Below are 20,018 nucleotides of genomic sequence, written 5' to 3'. Positions count from 1 at the left end.
CATTTTTCGAGGAGTTATAAGCTTGGGAAGACAGGGGGTCGAATAATTCACGCCTCTCATTTTGAAATGTCTATTAAAAAGTAAATAATTAATTTATGTTTAATAGTTTTATATATCACAAATTGAAGAGAAAAGGTCAATAAATAATATATTCAAATTTAAAACAAAAAAAATCCCTTTTTTAGAAATTTACCTGTAAAGTCCGAAGTTTAAAACTTAAAAAAAAAAAAAAAAAACACATTGTTTTTTTTTTGTTTTTTTTTAAATAAAACCTTGGTCCTTGCTCCTTTAATTGAAAAAAAAAATTAGGGCTTGAATTACATTTTTCGAGGAGTTATAAGCTTGGAAAGATGGGGTGGAATTATTCACTATTTTCACGAAATTTCTGACACTGCTACAACACGCGCACACACATATATGTTTAAACCCATACAGACAACAACACGCACACACATATATGTTTAAACCCATACAGACAACAACACGCGCACACACATATATGTTTAAACCCATACAGACAACAACACGCACACTCATATATGTTTAAACCCATACAGACAACAACACGCGCACACACATATATGTTTAAACCCATACAGACAACAAGTTGTAAAAATATGTATTAGCTTTATGGTTTTGGATTTGTTGTTTGCAAGGGCCCGTGACGCAGTAGATAAAATACTTGGTAAAATTCAATTGTAAGTTACACTCTTAGGGAGGTGGGATGTTCAGTTTTCAGTGCGAGCACTCAAAATACAAATACGAATTACTTAGAACTTTTATGGAACAAGAGCATGCTACCTCTGTTTCTTTATTTGAAGCTCGTATCTCTACCTATTAAGCATCTCCGTGGAACCAGCTACCCGATAAGGTTGTAAACCAGCCCACACTACAGGGCTTTAAGGCGGCCTTGGACAGATGCTAGTCAGAGCTCCACGGGTTTCCCCCTGTATAGTTTCTCTTTGTACATAGTCTCCTAAATTCTCACTGATTTTTCTCCCTTGTAAATAGCAATCGCTTGTGCGTTTATTCTTTACCAATTAAATGAACGAATGAATAAATTAATCCGTGGATTAAATAAAGGGTTCCATTCGAAATTACGTGCAGAATCACGAATTTGGCAGGAAGATTCCAGAATCTAACGAGATACACCTGAAGAAGGTCGAAGGTTACATCAACCGAAACGTTGTGAGAATAACACTTAAGAAGAAAATAGTAGCACAAAAAATCCAAATAATATTAGTGTATCAGCTTAGTTATATTATTTTTGGTCCCTCGACAAAAGGAGGGTGGACCTGTAAATTCACCCTCGTCCGTTTGTCCGTGTGTCCGTTCGTCTGCCCGCACTTTTATCAATAACTACGACTTGGGATTTTTGGAAATTTTGCACAAACATTAAACATGATATGAGTAAAAACGTAACAGAACGGAGTTTCCGGGAAAACTCTGGTTGCCCCCTCCCCCCAAGCGTGCCTTTCGGGTTAACATAGCTAAAATTGACACTTTTGTGCTTTTCAAAAAAAAATTGATACCTTGGTTTTTTATAAAACTTTCTGAAAAGTTGTAACTAACTGATTTCTATATAATTTTGCTTGTCCGTACTTTGTGATAACTCTTTGGTGTGAACCGGGGGCTCTTTTAGGGCTAATAAAACCACTCAATTTTTGGAACTATTTTTAATTACATTTTCACCCCAAACAAGGCACATTGCCACTTTGATGTAGGGGCTACTATCAGGGACCTAAGTTGCAGGGGTACTATTTAGGGAGTTGAGCAACAAGATGTCTGTTCACGTTGCACTTGAACTTACCATATTTATCCCAAAATTTCTGTGTATGTCTATTTAGCAGTTTTGCATTGTTCTGAACTCAAATTTAAATATGTTAAGGCCTTGAGGACTTTTTCGGCTAAATGGGGGGGGGGGAGGCAAATGATGGCATAGTCATTTCTTTTTTTTTTTTTTTTGCATGGTGCAGGACTCAAATTTACATATGGTAAAGCCTAAAACTGCGCCGTTTGTTCATTTTCACTAGGATTTGACGTCCCCTGGGTACTATTGGGGCTAAATAGAGGTGGGAGCGGGGCAAATGCTGAACTTAGTTATTTTATTTTTGCTTTGTTCCCGGTGCACTCACGGAGGACCATGCATGCTTCACTTGTTTCGTGTATATTGAGCACCATGTAAGTAAAACGCTTGTATTGGTTTTTTGAAAACCTCATTTTCTGTTCTCATAAATGTGTTAAGAATTGCAAAGAAAGATAAAAAGATAATTTATAGAATATATAACGTGGGAATATAATAGGTTTTCAGAAGTAACCCCCCCCCTTGCCTTAATTAAAATTTAAATAACAGAGTCAATTAAACTAATATCTATAAACAAATATAAAATTTAGTTGTTCATTTCTGCACGAAACAATTGTAAAGAGTAACATATTTTTTAAGAAGTAAAAAGAATATGAATAAAGACGTGGTCATTGGAATTTAAACTAGTATTGTTTATTTATATGTGCTCTGTTGTTAAATATTAACAAACATCGAGCTTTTAAATGTACCAGTTCTCGTAAATTTTCTTAAAATGTATATATATATATATATATATATATATATATATATATATATATATATATATATATATTCAAGAAAGTGATACAGAATTTGATACACACATGTAAGCATGGATAACAGAATTTGTGAATTAGAATGAAAAGAATCCGAATACGAAATTTCTTATTTTTTATATAATTAAACTTTTCATGACCTGATGAGGTCATTATTTTTTACCGAAACAGTAGCATTGTTATTTGTCGTGACTATGTAACTTGTTTACTTGAAATTAAATAAAAACACATCTTGCTCTTTTTATAGAGCACTCTTAGTAATCTCGTTAAATTCATTGGGTTTTATCTTTGGATACCTTTAATCTGGTATTGTATATATATACACATATATTTTAGGATTTTTTTTTTAGGGTAGGAATTAGCAAAATGCGGGATCGGATTTTGCATACAAAAGTATTTGATGAAGCTGCAAGTAAGTCAAAGATCTTACTTGATAACAAAAAGTGAAGCGGAGGGAATATGGTGAAGAAAAAGGTGATTACACGTGTATGCAAAATCCGATCCCGCATTTTGCTAATTCCTACCTTTTGATGAGAAAGAAAGTATTTCTTCGAAACTCCGCGGATTAAGGGCTATCCACTTATTAAGTGTTTCCTTTTCAGATTAAATATGTTTTTAACTCTTTTTCAAAGTGTTTTTTAACATGTTTTATAAACTATTTGCTCGTATATATATATATATATATATATATATATATATATATATATATATGTGTGTGTGTGTGTGTGTGTGTGTGCGCGCGCGCGTGTGTGTGTGTAATAGCAGACCATCGTCATTCAATGCTCCACAGCGATCTTATAGCACAGTGTGTGTAATATGCAGTAAGATATGCATCTCGACATCTGGACTGAGAAGGCACATGGTTTTGCACAAAGACAATATTCCTCATCCGGATCCAATCAACCCCGTTAATACATTAACCTTGGTGTGTCGTGTATATCATCGTCTCTGTAAGTGAGCAGCAGGCCTTCAAAGTCACCTGAGGATACATGAGAGGATACTTGATGCAGAACATGAATCTTGAGACGGCAATCATTATGTATGTATGTATATATATATATGTATGTATGTGTGTGTTAATTAATTAATTAGTTAATATATATATTAATTAATTAATTAATTAGGTTCAAGTATATTGATGACATGAACTGAAACCATTAACTTTTATGCGTGCAAAACATTAAAAATATACATATATATGCGTAAGTAAAAATGCGTCCTGTCAAAAGGGATGACTTGCGTGCAAGGAAGGAAATACCTGTATCACTTACGTTAAGTGAATTTGAATTCAACGGCGGCGTTCCTATGTTGCTACTATCGCTAATAAAAACAATAACAATAAAATTAACACCCACAATACTATATATATATATATATATATATATATATATATATATATATATATATATACATATATATATATATTTAGTAGAAATGGTAATTAATAAAAACTGAAGAAAGTGTTCAATACTGTTGTAGAGCAAATAAGCGTTTTATTTTTTATTACCGTATCTTTCCGTTAAGTTACATTATTGTTTCAGCTACCCGGCCGTTTTTTTGGCCGTCTGTAGCTTCCTCAGACTTTTACAATAATGTAATTTAACAGAAAGATACGGTAATAAAAAATAAAACGTATATATATATATATATATATATATATATATATATATATATATATATATATATATATATATATACTAAGAGAATACTTGTTCTACATTAGGTAAAATGAATTCCTTATATAGAACAGCTTTGTGTTACATTGATGTCCGTCTTGCCAAGATTAAAATCAATATATAATGTTACTAAACCCTATGTCTAGAATCCTTGTTTCAATTTTGTGTAACAAAGCCGTGCGCTCTTATTATAACAGAGCGTCGAAGGTTTGTGTTTACATAATAAAGTTGATAAACCATTGCAATAGTACTTTTGTGAGCAAAACAGAATAAAACATGTTAAGGTCATTTTTTTAAAAATTATTTTGGCTTCCAACAATATGTTCCTAGCCCCATTTAATATCTTTGGAGTCCCCCTGCTTTAAAGCATTTTGACTTGAGATGTGGTGCTAGCAGGCCGGGGGGGGGGCGTTCTGTTCTTATGAATGCTGTCAAGTATTTTTCGTTCCCTTTGCCTGCTTTCTAACTTACAACTTCTGACTCACAATATGATTGTCTTCAAGTCCAACGTAAACAAATTCTTGATGAGCCTTTAAGTAATCCAATTTACCAAATTTCCACTACTAACGATTACTACATTTTTATTCCATTGACTACCGTACACTCATTAACTCTTATCCTCGAGTGCGTCCGAGCTTTGATAAGAGGTGACTCCTTTGTAAAAAAAAATTTTTTTTTTAAATTAAAATGAAGCATTTCACGTGGAAGAGGGCTGTTTTTTTTTCTTTTTTGCTTTACTAAATCAACGCTTATGAAGGTTCAAATGCCATTCGAGGATGAGAGTTGATGAGTTTGTCGGCTGAGCGATAAACAATAGTTATTGGAAAGGATAATTAAAGCTAGACAGAATTCATTTATTTAAGAGCAAAACTTGACACAAGTTTTTTTTATGTTTGACTTTTTTTACTGAGAGAGGGGGGAGGGGTTTACCGCTCATCAAAGCCCCAAAAAACACTCAAGAATAAGAGTTAATAGGTGTCAGGTGGGTAGTGTTTGTTTATTTAAGAGGGCTGCTTGACAGGAACTTGTTTACATTAGACTTGAAAACGGCCATGTTATAATCAGCTGGGAAGCAACTCTGCAGTATTGTATTCCACGGACAGGTAGTTCTAGGAAAAATACCCGTGAAATTTACGTTTAGTTTTAGGCACAGATAGATAATTTTAAAACGACCATGTTATAGTAAGGAAAGAAACAATCTCGTGGTATTGTGTTCCACACACAAACAATTCTTGGAAATAAACTTTGCTCATGGAATTATGCTTAGTTTCAAGAACAGATGGATAATTTTAAAACGATCATGTTGTTGTAAGCAAGGAAATAGTCTCGTGGTATTGTGTTCCATGCACAAATAATTCTTGGAAAGTGACTTTGCTCATGGAATTTACGTTTAGTGTAAGGAACAAAGAGAAAGAAAGGAAAATTATTTATAGTGGTTGTAACTAGACGAGTTTTCTGCTGTTGTTGTTGTTGTTGCTGTTGTTGTTAATGTTTGCCTTCATTAAAAGTTGCAAGTATCTATCATTGTCATGCTTTCAGCCTGGAACTTTATATTTATTCGACTTTGTTTTTTTTATTACATTTTAGAAAAGAAAATTTTCTTCTTCTTCTTCTTCTTCTTCTTCTTCTTCTTCTTCTTCTTTGCTCACAATATTTTTAGAGTTTCTACCTTTTGGTCGTCCTACCTCTAAAAGTCTTCTTTTTGGTTCCAGTTCCAGTCTACAAGAAGCCATATTCACATCACGAACGGCGCTCGGCCGTTTGCGAGGAATGGGTTCAATTATTTCCTCTAATTGGCAAGAGAGAGCGTTAAGTCTGAATTTACAATGCCAATATTTGTCACGGACAGTGACTAAATGGCATGTTTACGTAGTTTATTGACTTTCCGAATTCTTTGAACAGTCAGCCTGATTAGTTGCAGCCAGGAATACCGAAATCCAACCGAGATTGGCTCACCGTAACGGAATCCGAAGCGACAGCAGATATCAAATCAATAATCAGTCGAAGATGTATTCATTCAGTTTCGACCAGCGATCGAATCGGGAGTATTGATTAATTGTAACGCAGAAGAAACCATTAGAGAAGAGGTCAAACAAAGACCCCACGATATTACTGTAAAACCCCAAATTAAAAAAAAGAAAAGAAAAAGAAACAGAAAATGTATTTTATGAATTAAACTTATATTTTCATTAATTTAACTCAATTTATTATCAACTAGCAGGGCCCGTTAACCGGCGTTTCCCGGTGGTAGCATACCTCTCCCTGCATAACGGCTTTCGGGATGGACACCCCCCCAAGAACGACTTTCGGAATAGACACCTCATGTTGTGAAGTGGGGGTGAGGTTGTCACAAAATTTGCCCAGAATGTAACTTTGATAATCGCTCTCAGCATTCCCATGCGTAAATACTATGAACGAACAACAGAAATTAGTGGTTGCAGTGTCATTTTGCTCGTGCGTACTAATCTAGCGGACAGGGTATGGTTCAGGAGATTTTTCAGGGCAGTATTCAGGGTATGATGTTTTTGTTGGCAAAACTGGAGTGAAAGTGGCAAAATACGCGAGAACCCTCTATCACTTAAAGGAAAGTAAATTGTAGTAGTTACCTGTACCTTACCGTGTAAGCATCTAAATGGTATTACAGAAAGTGACAGTTGTAAGTAAGCAGAGAAAAAGGAAAAATATAAACAGAACGGTTTCTTTAAATAATAAACAATTCTTCTTTGTTATAAATAATGTATACAGAATTTTGTTTCTATTATAAACAAGATAAATAGGATACTTTAGAGATTGAAACAAAATAAACTTTTTTTTTTAATTTTTAAGTGTTGAACAACATAAGCAGACGCATTTATTTTTTGTTTTATAATTTTAAAATAAGTATTATTCGCAGACAGGTGTTAATATATATACTTAAAAGGAACTAAAATTGGGGGGAATTAGGCGAAAACAATGTATTATGTTTTTGTGTCGTATTTTCGTGTAGAAATAAAAACAAAAAAATTAAATGACAGTGATAATTATTTTAAGTACTCACAAACATTTTTTTTTTACAATACATACACAAAATTAAAAAAAATATATGGTGGATTAGGCAAGAACAATGTATTTTTGTTGGTGACCTATTTGCGTTCCCAAATAAAAACAAAACCTTTATTGATAGTTAGTACCTGAGCGAGCCATCAGAAAAAACAAAGTTTAAAAAATTAAGCACCCCCTATAAAAATGTAAATTGCAGACAGTATGCGTGCGAGCGACAGTATATCTATAAAAAAATTAATTAGCCGCATTTCGCAGGTTCGAACCTATAACGCGTGTAGTGAAAGGATGTTTAAAAAACAAGAAACGCTTTAGCCGTTGGGCTATGACGAATGTGCAACGTGCCCTCCCCCTTGAAATAACACATTATACATCTTCCGTATAGTAGTACAAATGTCCTCGGACGCTGTAATCAATAAAAGGGACTCGTTCGGTCGACACCAATAAATCGCTTAATGTAAACAAAAATATATCTACTGTAAAAATTAGACCAACACTTACTTTTTATTGTTCAATGTTTTTTTATAATTATATTATATAACCAAACATATGTAACCACTGGAAAACTTCATGGCTGCATTATTTCTTTTCGATAATAATATCTACTATAAAAGTAAACCACAACATTAATTTTGGCGCTGGTTTACAATACGTTACTGTGCAGAGACAGACAATTGTCTTTTACTAAGAGATTCATAGATTTTTTCATCTCGATTCAACGATATTTTTTAATGAAATCAAAACATTAAAAAAAAGCAGTGAATTTTGTTTAATGTAACAAAGCTGATAAAATGTAGTCTGTACGCAACTATTAAGAAAAAACTAACGATATTTTCATTAGATGAAAACATTTAAAAAAATAAGAAGCTGTGGCAACTTTTTTTTAAAATTAAAAAGTATATGTGTTGCGGACCAGGATATAATACCCTAGCTCGCCACAAGAAAGGCTCGATCAAATGTTATAGTAAATTTTTTTTTGTAAAAACGTAGCCTTTAACCTTAAAAAATACAAAGAATGAAACTCTTTAATAAAAACAACGATGAAACATTTAAAACTGTGGCGTTTAAATTTTTTTTTATTATTATTGTAATTTTTTTATTATTGTATTTTTTTATTATTGCATTTTTTTTTAATCTTTAATTTTTTTATTGTAATTTTTTTATTATTGTAATTTTTTTATTATTGTAATTTTTTTATTATTGTAATTTTTTTTAATTTTTAATTTTTTTATTGTAATTTTTTTATTGTAATTTTTTTTATTATTGTAATTTTTTATTATTGTAATTTTTTATTATTGTAATTTTTTTTTAATTTTTAATTGTTTTATTGTATTTGTTTTATTGTAATTTTTTTATTATTGCAATTTTTTATTATTGTAAGTTTTTTTATTATTGTAATTTTTTTAATTTTTAATTTTTTATTGTAATTTTTTTATTATTGTAATCTTTTTTATTTTTTTATTTTTTTTATTTTTAATTTTTTTAAATTTTTAATTTTTTTATTGTAATTTTTTTATTATTGTATTTTTTTATTTATTTTTTATTTTTATTATTGTAATCTTTTATTATTGTAATTATTTTTTTTATTTTTTTTTTATTATTGTAATTTTTTTATTATTGTAATTATTTTTTATTGTAATAAAGCTTATATTAATAGTAATAACACCAACAGTTTTTAACGTTAAAAATAAATGAGAACACGACGATAATTGTAGAAGAATTATAAACGCAGTTGTAAGTTTCATCTTTCTTTTATTAAGAAGTTTCATTCTTTATATATTTTTAGGTTTAAGACTAATTTTTTAATAACCGTACCATAGCAAATGTTTCATTTTGAATAAATGTGGTATAATAAAATTATTGGGTGTTCGTTCGCGCCTGACCTCCATAAAATGTAAATATGTCACAAGGTTTAACAAGGTTTTTTAAAAGGGGTGAGGGTCCACAATAACACCTAACCTTTAATCTTAATTCACGTTAGCTTTTATTTATTTTTTTGAGTTGAATCATATTGTGTCGAATAAATTCACTTCATAAATTCACGTTCTTATTAAAGTGAAAGAAAAAAAGTCGGAACTTTAGACAATTCTCGACACAAATTTTGCATAACTCTGTTTTTTTCCTTCTCCACTTGCACGTGGCACTCTTTCAAAAATAAATAAATAGATAAATAATAAAAAAAATGAGAACGTTACTTGTTATCGTGTCCAAAGAAGGAAAAAATCCTGCTCACGTGATTACGTGTCTTTAAAAACATTTGCATACCCTTTTTATTTTTATTTATATATCTGTTTAAGCTTTTTTTGTCAGTGTACTAGAAGGAATTCAGTTGATTACAACGCTTTCTGCGTGTTCTTTACATTATAATAGTACAACCCTGAATCCGACGGTGCAATACCACACCGTTCAATACTGTCAAACTGAAATGAAGCTGTTCTGCTTGAAAAGGGCTCCAGTTTCTTCTTATTCATATTTATATCGATTCTTTGCTTAAAAAAACTAAAGTAATTACGTGTTTACTTTTTTAATATCCCATTTTGCTTTTTCGGATTATTTTACTAAAGTAAGTAAAGCTTCATTATTTTTCAAAACTGTTTTTGTTTCTTTGTTTTCCGATATTTAGTAAGAGTGTTTAGCAGAAAAAGCCAACAAACGACTACCCGAAAAAATAAATATACAAGAAATAACTGTTACTATAGCCAATAAAAGTTAAGTCCATGTTTTTTTTGTTTTGTAGTAGTTTCTAATGCTCTTTACTTGAAATAATTTCAGCGAACCGAAATTAAAACGAAATTTGAGGCGATAACTACTTAAACAAATTTTTATATAAACTACACATGCCATAATCGAATATTCCTCAAGCACAAAATAACGGAAAACATTAAAATATGTTTATAAATATTCCTTACGCTGACAGAACTCTCTTAAATTGTTAACGCAGAATGCTCAGGTGCCCCTCCTTCGGATTGAAAACGGGGCTCTCCATTTCAAATTCGCTGCCATTTTGATTTTTTTAAAAACTGGTTCGTCAATTAATAAAAATTTTTTTTTTACAAACTACTTAAAAATACAAACCAATTAACTTTTCTATCAAAAAGTAACTTTTATTGACTGTGGTAACATTTATTTCTTGTATATTTATATTATTATATATATAACATTTTCTCTTTGCAAGGAAACATCATTTTGTTGGTCACTCTTGGCTACGAATGGAAAGAAAGTTTATATAAAAAGATATATTTTTGCGAAAATTATCTGTACTTTCATCATAGTTTGCTTAGGGTAAAATCATTGAGTATCAAAACCTATCTCTGTACAACCTCCTCTTTTTCATAACCTATCATACTTTCATCAATCACAGTCCATTTTCTGTAGGCTGTTTTTTAACCCAGTCAACGACCGGTACTTCTGCTAGTATATATATATATATATATATATATATATATATATATATATATATATATATATATATATATATAGTATGAATTGAAAAGCATTCTGGTGGAATTTTATTTCGTAAGGAAATTATTCTATTTCGGAATTTTCAGGTGAGACTAAATAACATGGATTATTTGAACTACTGTTCTTATCTCGGATGTTATTCTTTTTTCAAGGTGCAGCATCCTACTGGATGCCAGACATCCACCTGCTATCTCAGATAATCCAACTGAGAAATTTTCTTAAGATTTTACCCGTCCCTTTAAGTGCAATTGTTTGTATCTCTCTTGCATATGTTCACTGGATATATTAACTACCAGGTAAGTTTTCGAAATTCTTTTTCATGGGTCCGGTTGATCCTGTAATTACTGGAATGATGAAAATCTTCCTAAGATGCCAGTTTCTTTTCATGTCATACATAAGACCTTGGTATTTTGTTTTCTTCTCACTCTTAACTCTTTTTAAGCCAGCATCATTAGGGACGCTGACTTTTACTAGGGTTGCTATTTTTTCCTTCTTCCATATCACTGTCAAACTTGTTATCTCTCAAACTCCAAGGAACTCCATCAGCTATTATCAATAAACGATAAGTGAATACATGTGTTTTGGCTGCCAAGGCACCACCTACAACTCATAAACCTTGGCCTACAGCTGAACAACCGACTACACAGGACCAGTAGAGGATTTTTACTACCTGATAGTAGTAGACAGCTACTCGAAATGGCCAGAGATCTTGAGATGCAAAAAACCGACCACGGCAACGACGACGAATTTTTTAATAGAGTTGTTTGCTCGTTTTCGGGTTGGATTGTCTGGTGAACGACAACGCTACCCAGTTCACCCCGGCAGAGTTCAGGGAATTCTGCAAGACGTACCAAGTTAAGCACATTACGATCCCTCAGTACCACCCCATGAGGCCGAACGCTTCGTTGACATGCTAAAAAGAGCGTAAAAAAAGCGTGCGGCACTCCGACAGAAAAGGCTCTCCAGCAATTTCTGCAGGTCTGTAGAATAACGAAAAATTCGAACAAACCAGATGCCGGATCCCCAGCTGAAATCATGTTAGGGCGGAGAATTAAATCAGTATTTGATAAACTGCTGCCCAAACATATAATACAATATAGAACCTCTACAATGCCAACAAAATGATTTAACCGCGGGGATAAAGTATATTTTAAACATTGTAAGAAAAACGTTTCATTGTGGGAACAGGGCACGAATCTTACAAAGAGTCGGCCATGTTTCATACATCATTCAGGGTCCAAAATTCGAACATAAGAGACACCTGAACCAAATAAGGAAACGCATCTCCGAGAATCAAGAAAAACCACCGCATGAAAGCAGAGATGCAAAGTATACAGTTTTGACGTGGAACTTCCAAAAGGCATGTCAGAACCAAGACGCTCTGGCAGAAAAAGAAAGCACACTGGTCTGCCCCCAAAAGAAAAGATACTGATTTTACACCTGGAGAAATCAGCTTGGGAAGGGGGTATTGTGGGGAGACCACCCTCAAAATGGACTAATCCATCGTCTATATAAACTATAACTCATGGCGATCCCAGAGGAGGGGGATTTAATTCCAAAGCGACTCTCGCATACTTGGTAAATTACCTACACGTTTCGTATCTAATCTTTCCGTTGTTTCCATGTAATACATGTTTTAAACAATTATCTGTTCTGTTCTTCTTTGTGGCTATTTGCGAGCTATAACAATTTCGTAATGAAATTATCTTACCATATATATTTGTGTGCAAGTCGATCTTATAAGTCGATGTGCACTTTAAGGCCAAAAATTGTGTCATTTTAAGTATTACCTATGTATAGGTCGACTGTAGATGCCAAACAAGTGAAATGACACGTCTCATGGCTCTTTCTTGCACACATAATTTCCTTTCTGATGTTTTTGTTTTTTTTTTGTAAGACATATTATAAATTGTTTCTCGGCATCCGTGAGCGATAATACGTGCATTTACGCAAGTGTGGTCTATTCGATTTTCATACATAGAACCAACCCGCTGCGCACTTACATGAAACGAACGCAAAGTTGCCAATCAAAAATTCTGATAAATAACAAGCTGTAGATTCCAGGCGCAATTATTGTTTTTGGACATTCATTAAATTTATGAGTTATCACTATTGGATAACCGTCACCTGGTGTTCTGTCAAAACTGAATAATAAAATAAGTAATAAAAGTTAGCATCAGTAGATGTATGTATGTGTGTGTCTGTGTGTAAATATTTAAATGATAAACTCTTTAACTACTAGTCACATAACACTTAAATTACCAGGAAATAATAATCATACACCAAGGACGGTTTATAACGAGTAAAATCTTTGTTTGGATGAATGAATAACGCGTACAGAAATATGGCGGCAAGTTGAAATGCAAAATGTTCAATTCAACTTGCCGACATATTTTTATTACTTTTGCGCCTGCACAAATTCATTCATAGTTTGAAGTGGTTTAATTTTAAATCTTTCTTAACTATCAGTCGATAGCTTAAATGGTAGGGAACGCGGCTGGATCGCTAAATGTTTAAGTTTCGATTCTAGCTGATAGAACCTAAGTCATTCTTTTTTAATTTTGAAATCAGTACTATATATTAGGTACAATATAATATTCACTAGGAAATTGGCTCTGTAATAATAAATACGAAATCTACATGAACTAAAATATATTTAAGCGTATTTTACGGTCCTCCATTAAATAATAAAAATATGTATTTGATGTGACTTACTTTGGTTCATGCAAGACTTGTAAATAAGCTTTGCCTTCGATGTGGCATTTGGTTCATTCGGATCAATAGGAATTTCCAATAATCCTTAAAATAAAAGAAAATAAAGTGAAAAATATTGGCAATTTTTTTCAGCATATATATATATATATATATATATATATATATATATATATATATATACGATTATGTTCGCTCACATTCTTATTTTCTGCGGAGCACTACCGGAAGTGGTGTCAATGTAAATGAGTTTCTTCACTTTTATTGTTCTTCAGTATTTCATGTGTGAAGCGATTTATTGAAATAAAATATAAAAAAAAAAACATTATTGATAAGTATACAATAAAATAACAAAATTAGTCTTTATTTGAACTTTTATTAACAAAATTTAAAAAATAATAAACGTTTTTATTGTATTTGAAATTTTATAAGAAATATATGTTTATGAAATCATCAAATAAAAGTGTTTTTCACTTTAATTTAAAAGTAAATGTTTTTATTTGAATCTATATAATAAATATGTTTATGAAAGTACAAAAATAAAATTTTTGAAATCAAAATTACAAATGAAATTATTAAAAGTAAAATAACAAAATTCAAACAGCAAAAAAAAAAACAACAAAAAAAACCGTATCCAATATGAGATACATTTGCCTTGTCACCACTTCCGGTAGCGCCTCACAGAAAATTAGGAAGTACGTTAGCTGACAATAACAATATATATATATATATATATATATATATATATATATATATATATATATATATATATATATATATATATATATATATATATATATATATGTGTGGGGGGGGAGAGATAAAAGAATTAGAGAGATTCTTAAAAAGGAGTCATATTGGAATAATACAAAGCTCAACAAATAGATTTGAAGCTTATGTAGAAGTATCTTCTCTCATCCTTTGATGAGAAGCATTAGTCTTCGAAATAACTAGGTATAAAGAGTTTACTTATCCTACACCCCTAATTGATGTAACATCCATATTGAATAAATGATTTAATCTATTTGCCTTAGTATACATTTTTATATTGTTTTTATCTTATATATATATATATATATATATATATATATATATATATATATATATGACAGAAAAATCTTACTATTAAGAATTTATCCAATTTTCAAAAAAAAACATTATAAATTGGCAAGGAAGATATGCACAATTTTAATTACCTGACAAAGATTACAATTGAACTAGAAAGACCCTTTTCTGCGGAGTTTTGAAAAATGCAGTTCTTCTCACCAGAGGAAGCGGTTTGCAAAATATACAATAAATTTTGCAGATTACTCCATTAAAAGAAACTACAAATATGAAATTAATCCTATTTGCATAAAAATGCTATTATATATATATATATATATATATATATATATATATATATATATATATATATAGAGAGAGAGAGAGAGAGAGAGAGAGAGAGAGAAGAAGAAGAAGAAGAAGAAGAAGAAGAAGAAGAAGAAGAAGAAGAAGAAGAAGAGAAATGTAAAGTAGAAATTTACAAAAAGTTTTTATTATTCGGCAGAATACTCCAAAGCTGGTAGCTTGGTGCTACTTGATCCGCAGAGTTTCAAAGAATGTAAATTCTTCTCATCAGAGGAAAAAATGTTAGCAAAATAAACCAAAAGTCACACTAAAAAATCTTTTCAATATTCCTATGTATTTGCTGGTTGCTGTATAGGATGAAACTGAAAGTTTTATGATTTTATATATATATATATATATATATATATATATATATATATATATATATATATATATATATATATATATATATATATATATATATATATAAACAACTATATTTTTATTTGATTTTATAATTTGCTTATTCCTTGATTAGTAAATTTCCCCTTCAAGCTTTTCTGCCTTATATTTATTTATGTATTTAGGCAGCATTTTTTCATTCAGGCAGACATTGGTGAAAACAACAGAAAGTTTCTTAGTTTTTAACAATGTTTGCCTGAATATATATATATATATATATATATATATATATATATATATATATATATATATATATATATATATATATATAGAGAGAGAGAGAGAGAGAGAGAGAGAGAGAGATAGAGAGAGAGAGAAAGAGAGAGAGAGAGAGAGAGATTTCTCATAACTGGACATCATATGAAAATAAGTTACGACATCTGAAAATTAAATTTAACAAAACAACAAAAAGAAAAGAACTTCGCATAGCGAATTAGTGATCATATTAATTCGATAAAACAGAGTACTAAATGGCAACTTAATCACAACTGATTACCTCCCTTTACATATAATCGGAAGTTAAGTAAACTATCGGCCATATGATTTGCTATATTCCGGAAGTCAAGTATCATGGCGCTATGTGCTTTAAGCAGAAACATTCATTTCGAATATGCCCCTGTCATATCAAAGACTTACTGTTGATTTTTCGGCTTGTGTGGTAATAAAACTTTTCAAATGCACTTGTGATGTTAGGCTGTGTAAGGTGTTACCCTTGCTCAAAATCGCATATTTCTTCTTTCATTGGATTATTTCGATTATTCATTATTGATACTTATCAAAGACATTTCCGTACCAAACCTATCTGAGAACACTGCCAAGCACATAAAGTACATTCGTTTTCGAGTCCATAGAGAACGAACTCACACACACACAGTCGAAGCTCCTTTTATATAATAGTAGATAGATAGAAAGATTGATAGATAGATTATTATTATTCATATTATTCGTATTATTATTATTGTTATTATTATTATTATTATTATTATTATTATTATTATTATTATTATTATTTTACATAAATTATTAAAAATGGTGTGGTTTGCATAACTTAAAAAGGCAGTCCATGGGTCACATTAGATTCACGGTAGAAAAAGGTTAAGAACCGAATAAGTGAAGAATTAGAAAAGGTCAAAAATCAGAAAAGGTCAAGGCACGTGACTCCAGGTTCGCAGGTGTTGGTTGATCTTTAAGGTTAATAAATGCTACAGAAATAGAGAACCAGATGTGACAGTGGCGACAAAGTGAGAATAATAAATATGTACTCATGATCCAGAAAGGAAGATAAGAAGAGAGCTAGTGTATTAAAGTGTAGTATCTGTTTTTAAACCCCATTTCATCTTTACTGTGCTCAGATAATGGGATAAAGATCTTTATAGACTGAAGCAATTTTTAGTTTTGTCTAAATCCAGAGTGCTCCTTTTCAGGAGCTGGATTTTCCACACAGTAAAAACAAACCTTGTGTCTAATTCTGTCCTCGTGGGGAGACAAGTGAATAGGGACAGCTTTTGAAAAATAAATCTAAATAAATAAATAAATAAATGCAAAAATATTTTTCATTTATCACCATCGAAACAGTTTGTGTAATTGAAATCAATCGGTTCTCCTGTAGCTGATGCCTCCCTTATTCTACTTTCGCTTTTATTCGCTCACATACCTCTATTCCGAATATGTAGCAGAAGGCCGACTTTTTTTCCTACCGAAATGGTCATTAATAATGTTTTTTTTTTAATGTTTAACGATGGTGGCGATCAGGTTGTGTAAGGTCATGTTGGTGATGTTCTTGGCGTCAGACCAAACAAAATAGTCCAGTGGGTTCAGATTGGGGGAGCGGTTTGTGGCAGTGAAAGAAGGATACGAAGTCGTAGTACTCCTTCTGAAGCCAAGCCTGGGTCTCTTTGGACTTTTGGGTTGGCACCGAGTTTTGCTGCCACACACCAGGTACACTTTGGTGTTGACTTTCAAGCCGACTTTGAAGATACGAGGTGATGTAATCTGGCCCTCACTTGAAACCACATCAAAGACCATAACTAGCTGGAAACTTTGTTTTCATCACCCTGGGCACATCCCTGTTATTTTTTGCTGCAATCTAGCGATGCATTTTGAGGGTGCTAACAACGGCCCTGTTGTCATAACTTGTATCGGTAGAAAGCATGAGTTGTATAGCAGCGCATCTCCAATCTCGCTTGCTGAACATTGTGTCAATTTCAGGCATGGTAGAAGGCTCCTATTACTCTTGGGATTTGTACACAATTAGCCAACTAGTAGATGGCCTGCAACAAAAAAAAAAAAAAAAAGAAGACGGAAATAGAATCGTCGTCTTTTCTATGGCGACATTTTTATCGTTCCACCCTGTATATATAGTATTAAAACGAAATGCACAAAAATATCTATTTGTTGGCATTATTTGCATTACTATTCTTAAACAGTTCATAATAAATCAATGTTTGGTGCCATTCATTTGTAATTTTACAATCCTATTTTTACTATGGATATGCCGAGCAATGCTTCTGTTCAGTCTCCAGAACTAATGCTTCTGTTCAGTCTCCAGAACTAATGGATACTCTCGTAAGGGTAACGAGTAAATGTAAGGCAAAGTTTGCACAGTCCCTAACCACACTTCTGAATTGGCACTGCTTGTGTCCAGTGGCAAGGAGAAGTGCTGGACGACTGGAAACAATGCCGAGATAAGTGGAGAATACATACACCACCTGGAATTCCCAAATGGTCACTTATTTTAGTACTGACCCGGCTCAGTGTAATCTTAAGGAAACCGGTATGCCAACGAGATTATGCAGTATTCTTTATTTATTAAAGTAATTTAATAAAAATGGATAAGTTACTACAAACGTTTTTAAAAATATTCTCTTATTAATTTTCAAGGGCGAAAATTTAAATTAAACTTAAATTAGTGGCTAGAAAGAAAGAGATATTGACGAGATATAAGAAAGAAAAGTTCACACAGAGAGGAGAGAGTAAGGATGATCTATGAGGTATAGGAATAGAGAGAGAAAGAGATGAAGAGAGAGGGTATATATGTGAATTTGTTTTTTTTTCAATAAAAATGTTAAAATAAAGCTGTAGTATGGTTTTCTTTTAGGCGACAATTTTATCATTCCACCATATATATATATATATATATATATATATATATATATATATATATATATATATATATATATATATAGGAAAACCAATTATCCTGATAAAGACTTGAAATTAAGACGAAACGTTGACGAATATTTAAATAATTTTAGTTATATAGATTGTTGTGGTGTTAGTGGTTGGAGAAAGACACAGCAACAATTAAAACAACAATTAAATAAATTAACCAAATGCATAAAACAAAGTGGGAATTGAACAATATATTTGCTCATGGCAGGACTTGTTGTGAACGACCAAACGCGTCGCGTCTGTCACTGACCCTCTCGTAAACTGCTTCTCGTTCCCGGAAATGACGTCATTGGCGGAAGTGACGTCATGGAACAGTTCATTATTCCTAGTAATAGGGGTTGTGTCCCTAACACACACACACACACACACACACACACACACATATATATATATACTTCATTTACTCACATAAAATTAATATGCGAAACTTTAAGAATTTACGCATAAATTTATACTTTCGTATATTAATTTGTTGTTGTCGTTGTTGTTGTTGTTGTTGTTGTCATTGTCGTTGTTTTTCTTGTTGTCGTTGTTGTTGTTGTTGTTTTTGTTGCTGTTGTCGTTGCTGTTGTTGTCGTTGTTGTTGTTGTCGTTGAGCATCATTCATTCATTTCGTAGGAATCAGATGATTATTATTGGCATTTGTTTCACCGATATCTTAGAATTATGTTAGAATTCTTTCTAGAAAGACATCGGGTACTTACAGGAGAGATTACATTAAGGTTGCTAACATTTCTAAGTAAAAGTGTTTCCGTGGAACGCACTGGGTTCGAACTTGGCACACCAAACTTGCCAGTCCGTGTGATTAACAACTTAGTCACCGTCACATCTGCCCTCCGGGTGCAGAGCACAATTTGTTTAAATCGGTCAACTCGGCTTAAAAATAGGTCAGCCAATGAGGTCATCACACTTCGGTTTGAAATAACATTTTTATCTTTATTTTACGTTTTCTGTAGTATTTTCGTATCTCATATCATAAAAATGAACCCTCTCTTACGCAGAATCCTATTCAGATATGAGGGCCAATTTTAACAATCAGTTAAAATCGATCCCGACGTCACCATTTATCAAGGAATTTAGATTTAAAGAATATATATATATTAATTATGAACGTATAAAAGACATAAGGACGTATAGGTCTTGATCTGTGATGTAAGTTTATCAGGATAGATGGTCTCTCAGTGTGATGGCGTTGTTGGTCCTGGACTGTTCGTCCGTCTGGTGTCACATATGGCTAGGATAGCATGAGTTAAACGCAATTTACGGTGATATTTGAAAGTACCTCGTTGTTGTTGAAAATATTGCTTGTCAGGGTAACAAAGATAGGTTGTCTTAATATTGTTGCATAAGCTAGATCCCGGGAGGGAATTAAACAATAAATTTGGCCAGAAAACGTGACCAAAGGTCACGTGCGGGATCTTCATGTGGTGAAGTGACGGCAAACAAAAAAGTCGGTCACAAGTCTATGCAAGGCTCAGGAGATGACGTCAAAGCGAGGTCAAATTTTAGGACGCAAAATCTCTGGTTAGCGAGTGACCACATTTTTGC

The 20,018-nt window shown here is 32.1% G+C and overlaps 1 protein-coding gene across 1 annotated transcript in view; it reads right to left on the bottom strand.

The window, feature by feature from the left end:
* LOC145261201 (neprilysin-1-like) overlaps positions 1-20,018 on the bottom strand; it is a 268,434-nt gene that overhangs the window by 102,480 nt on the left and 145,936 nt on the right. The window contains exon 5 of the mRNA XM_080119541.1: positions 13,512-13,595. Coding sequence (XP_079975667.1) covers positions 13,512-13,595 — 84 coding nt within the window. The remainder of the gene's footprint in view (positions 1-13,511; positions 13,596-20,018) is intronic.

This window comes from Euprymna scolopes, chromosome 37 (assembly GCF_053919585.1).
Source record: "Euprymna scolopes isolate OS-2025 chromosome 37, ASM5391958v1, whole genome shotgun sequence".
Lineage (NCBI taxonomy): Eukaryota > Metazoa > Mollusca > Cephalopoda > Sepiida > Sepiolidae > Euprymna > Euprymna scolopes.
Note: the sequence above shows the minus strand (reverse complement) of the source record. Positions and strands in the feature narration are given on the sequence as shown.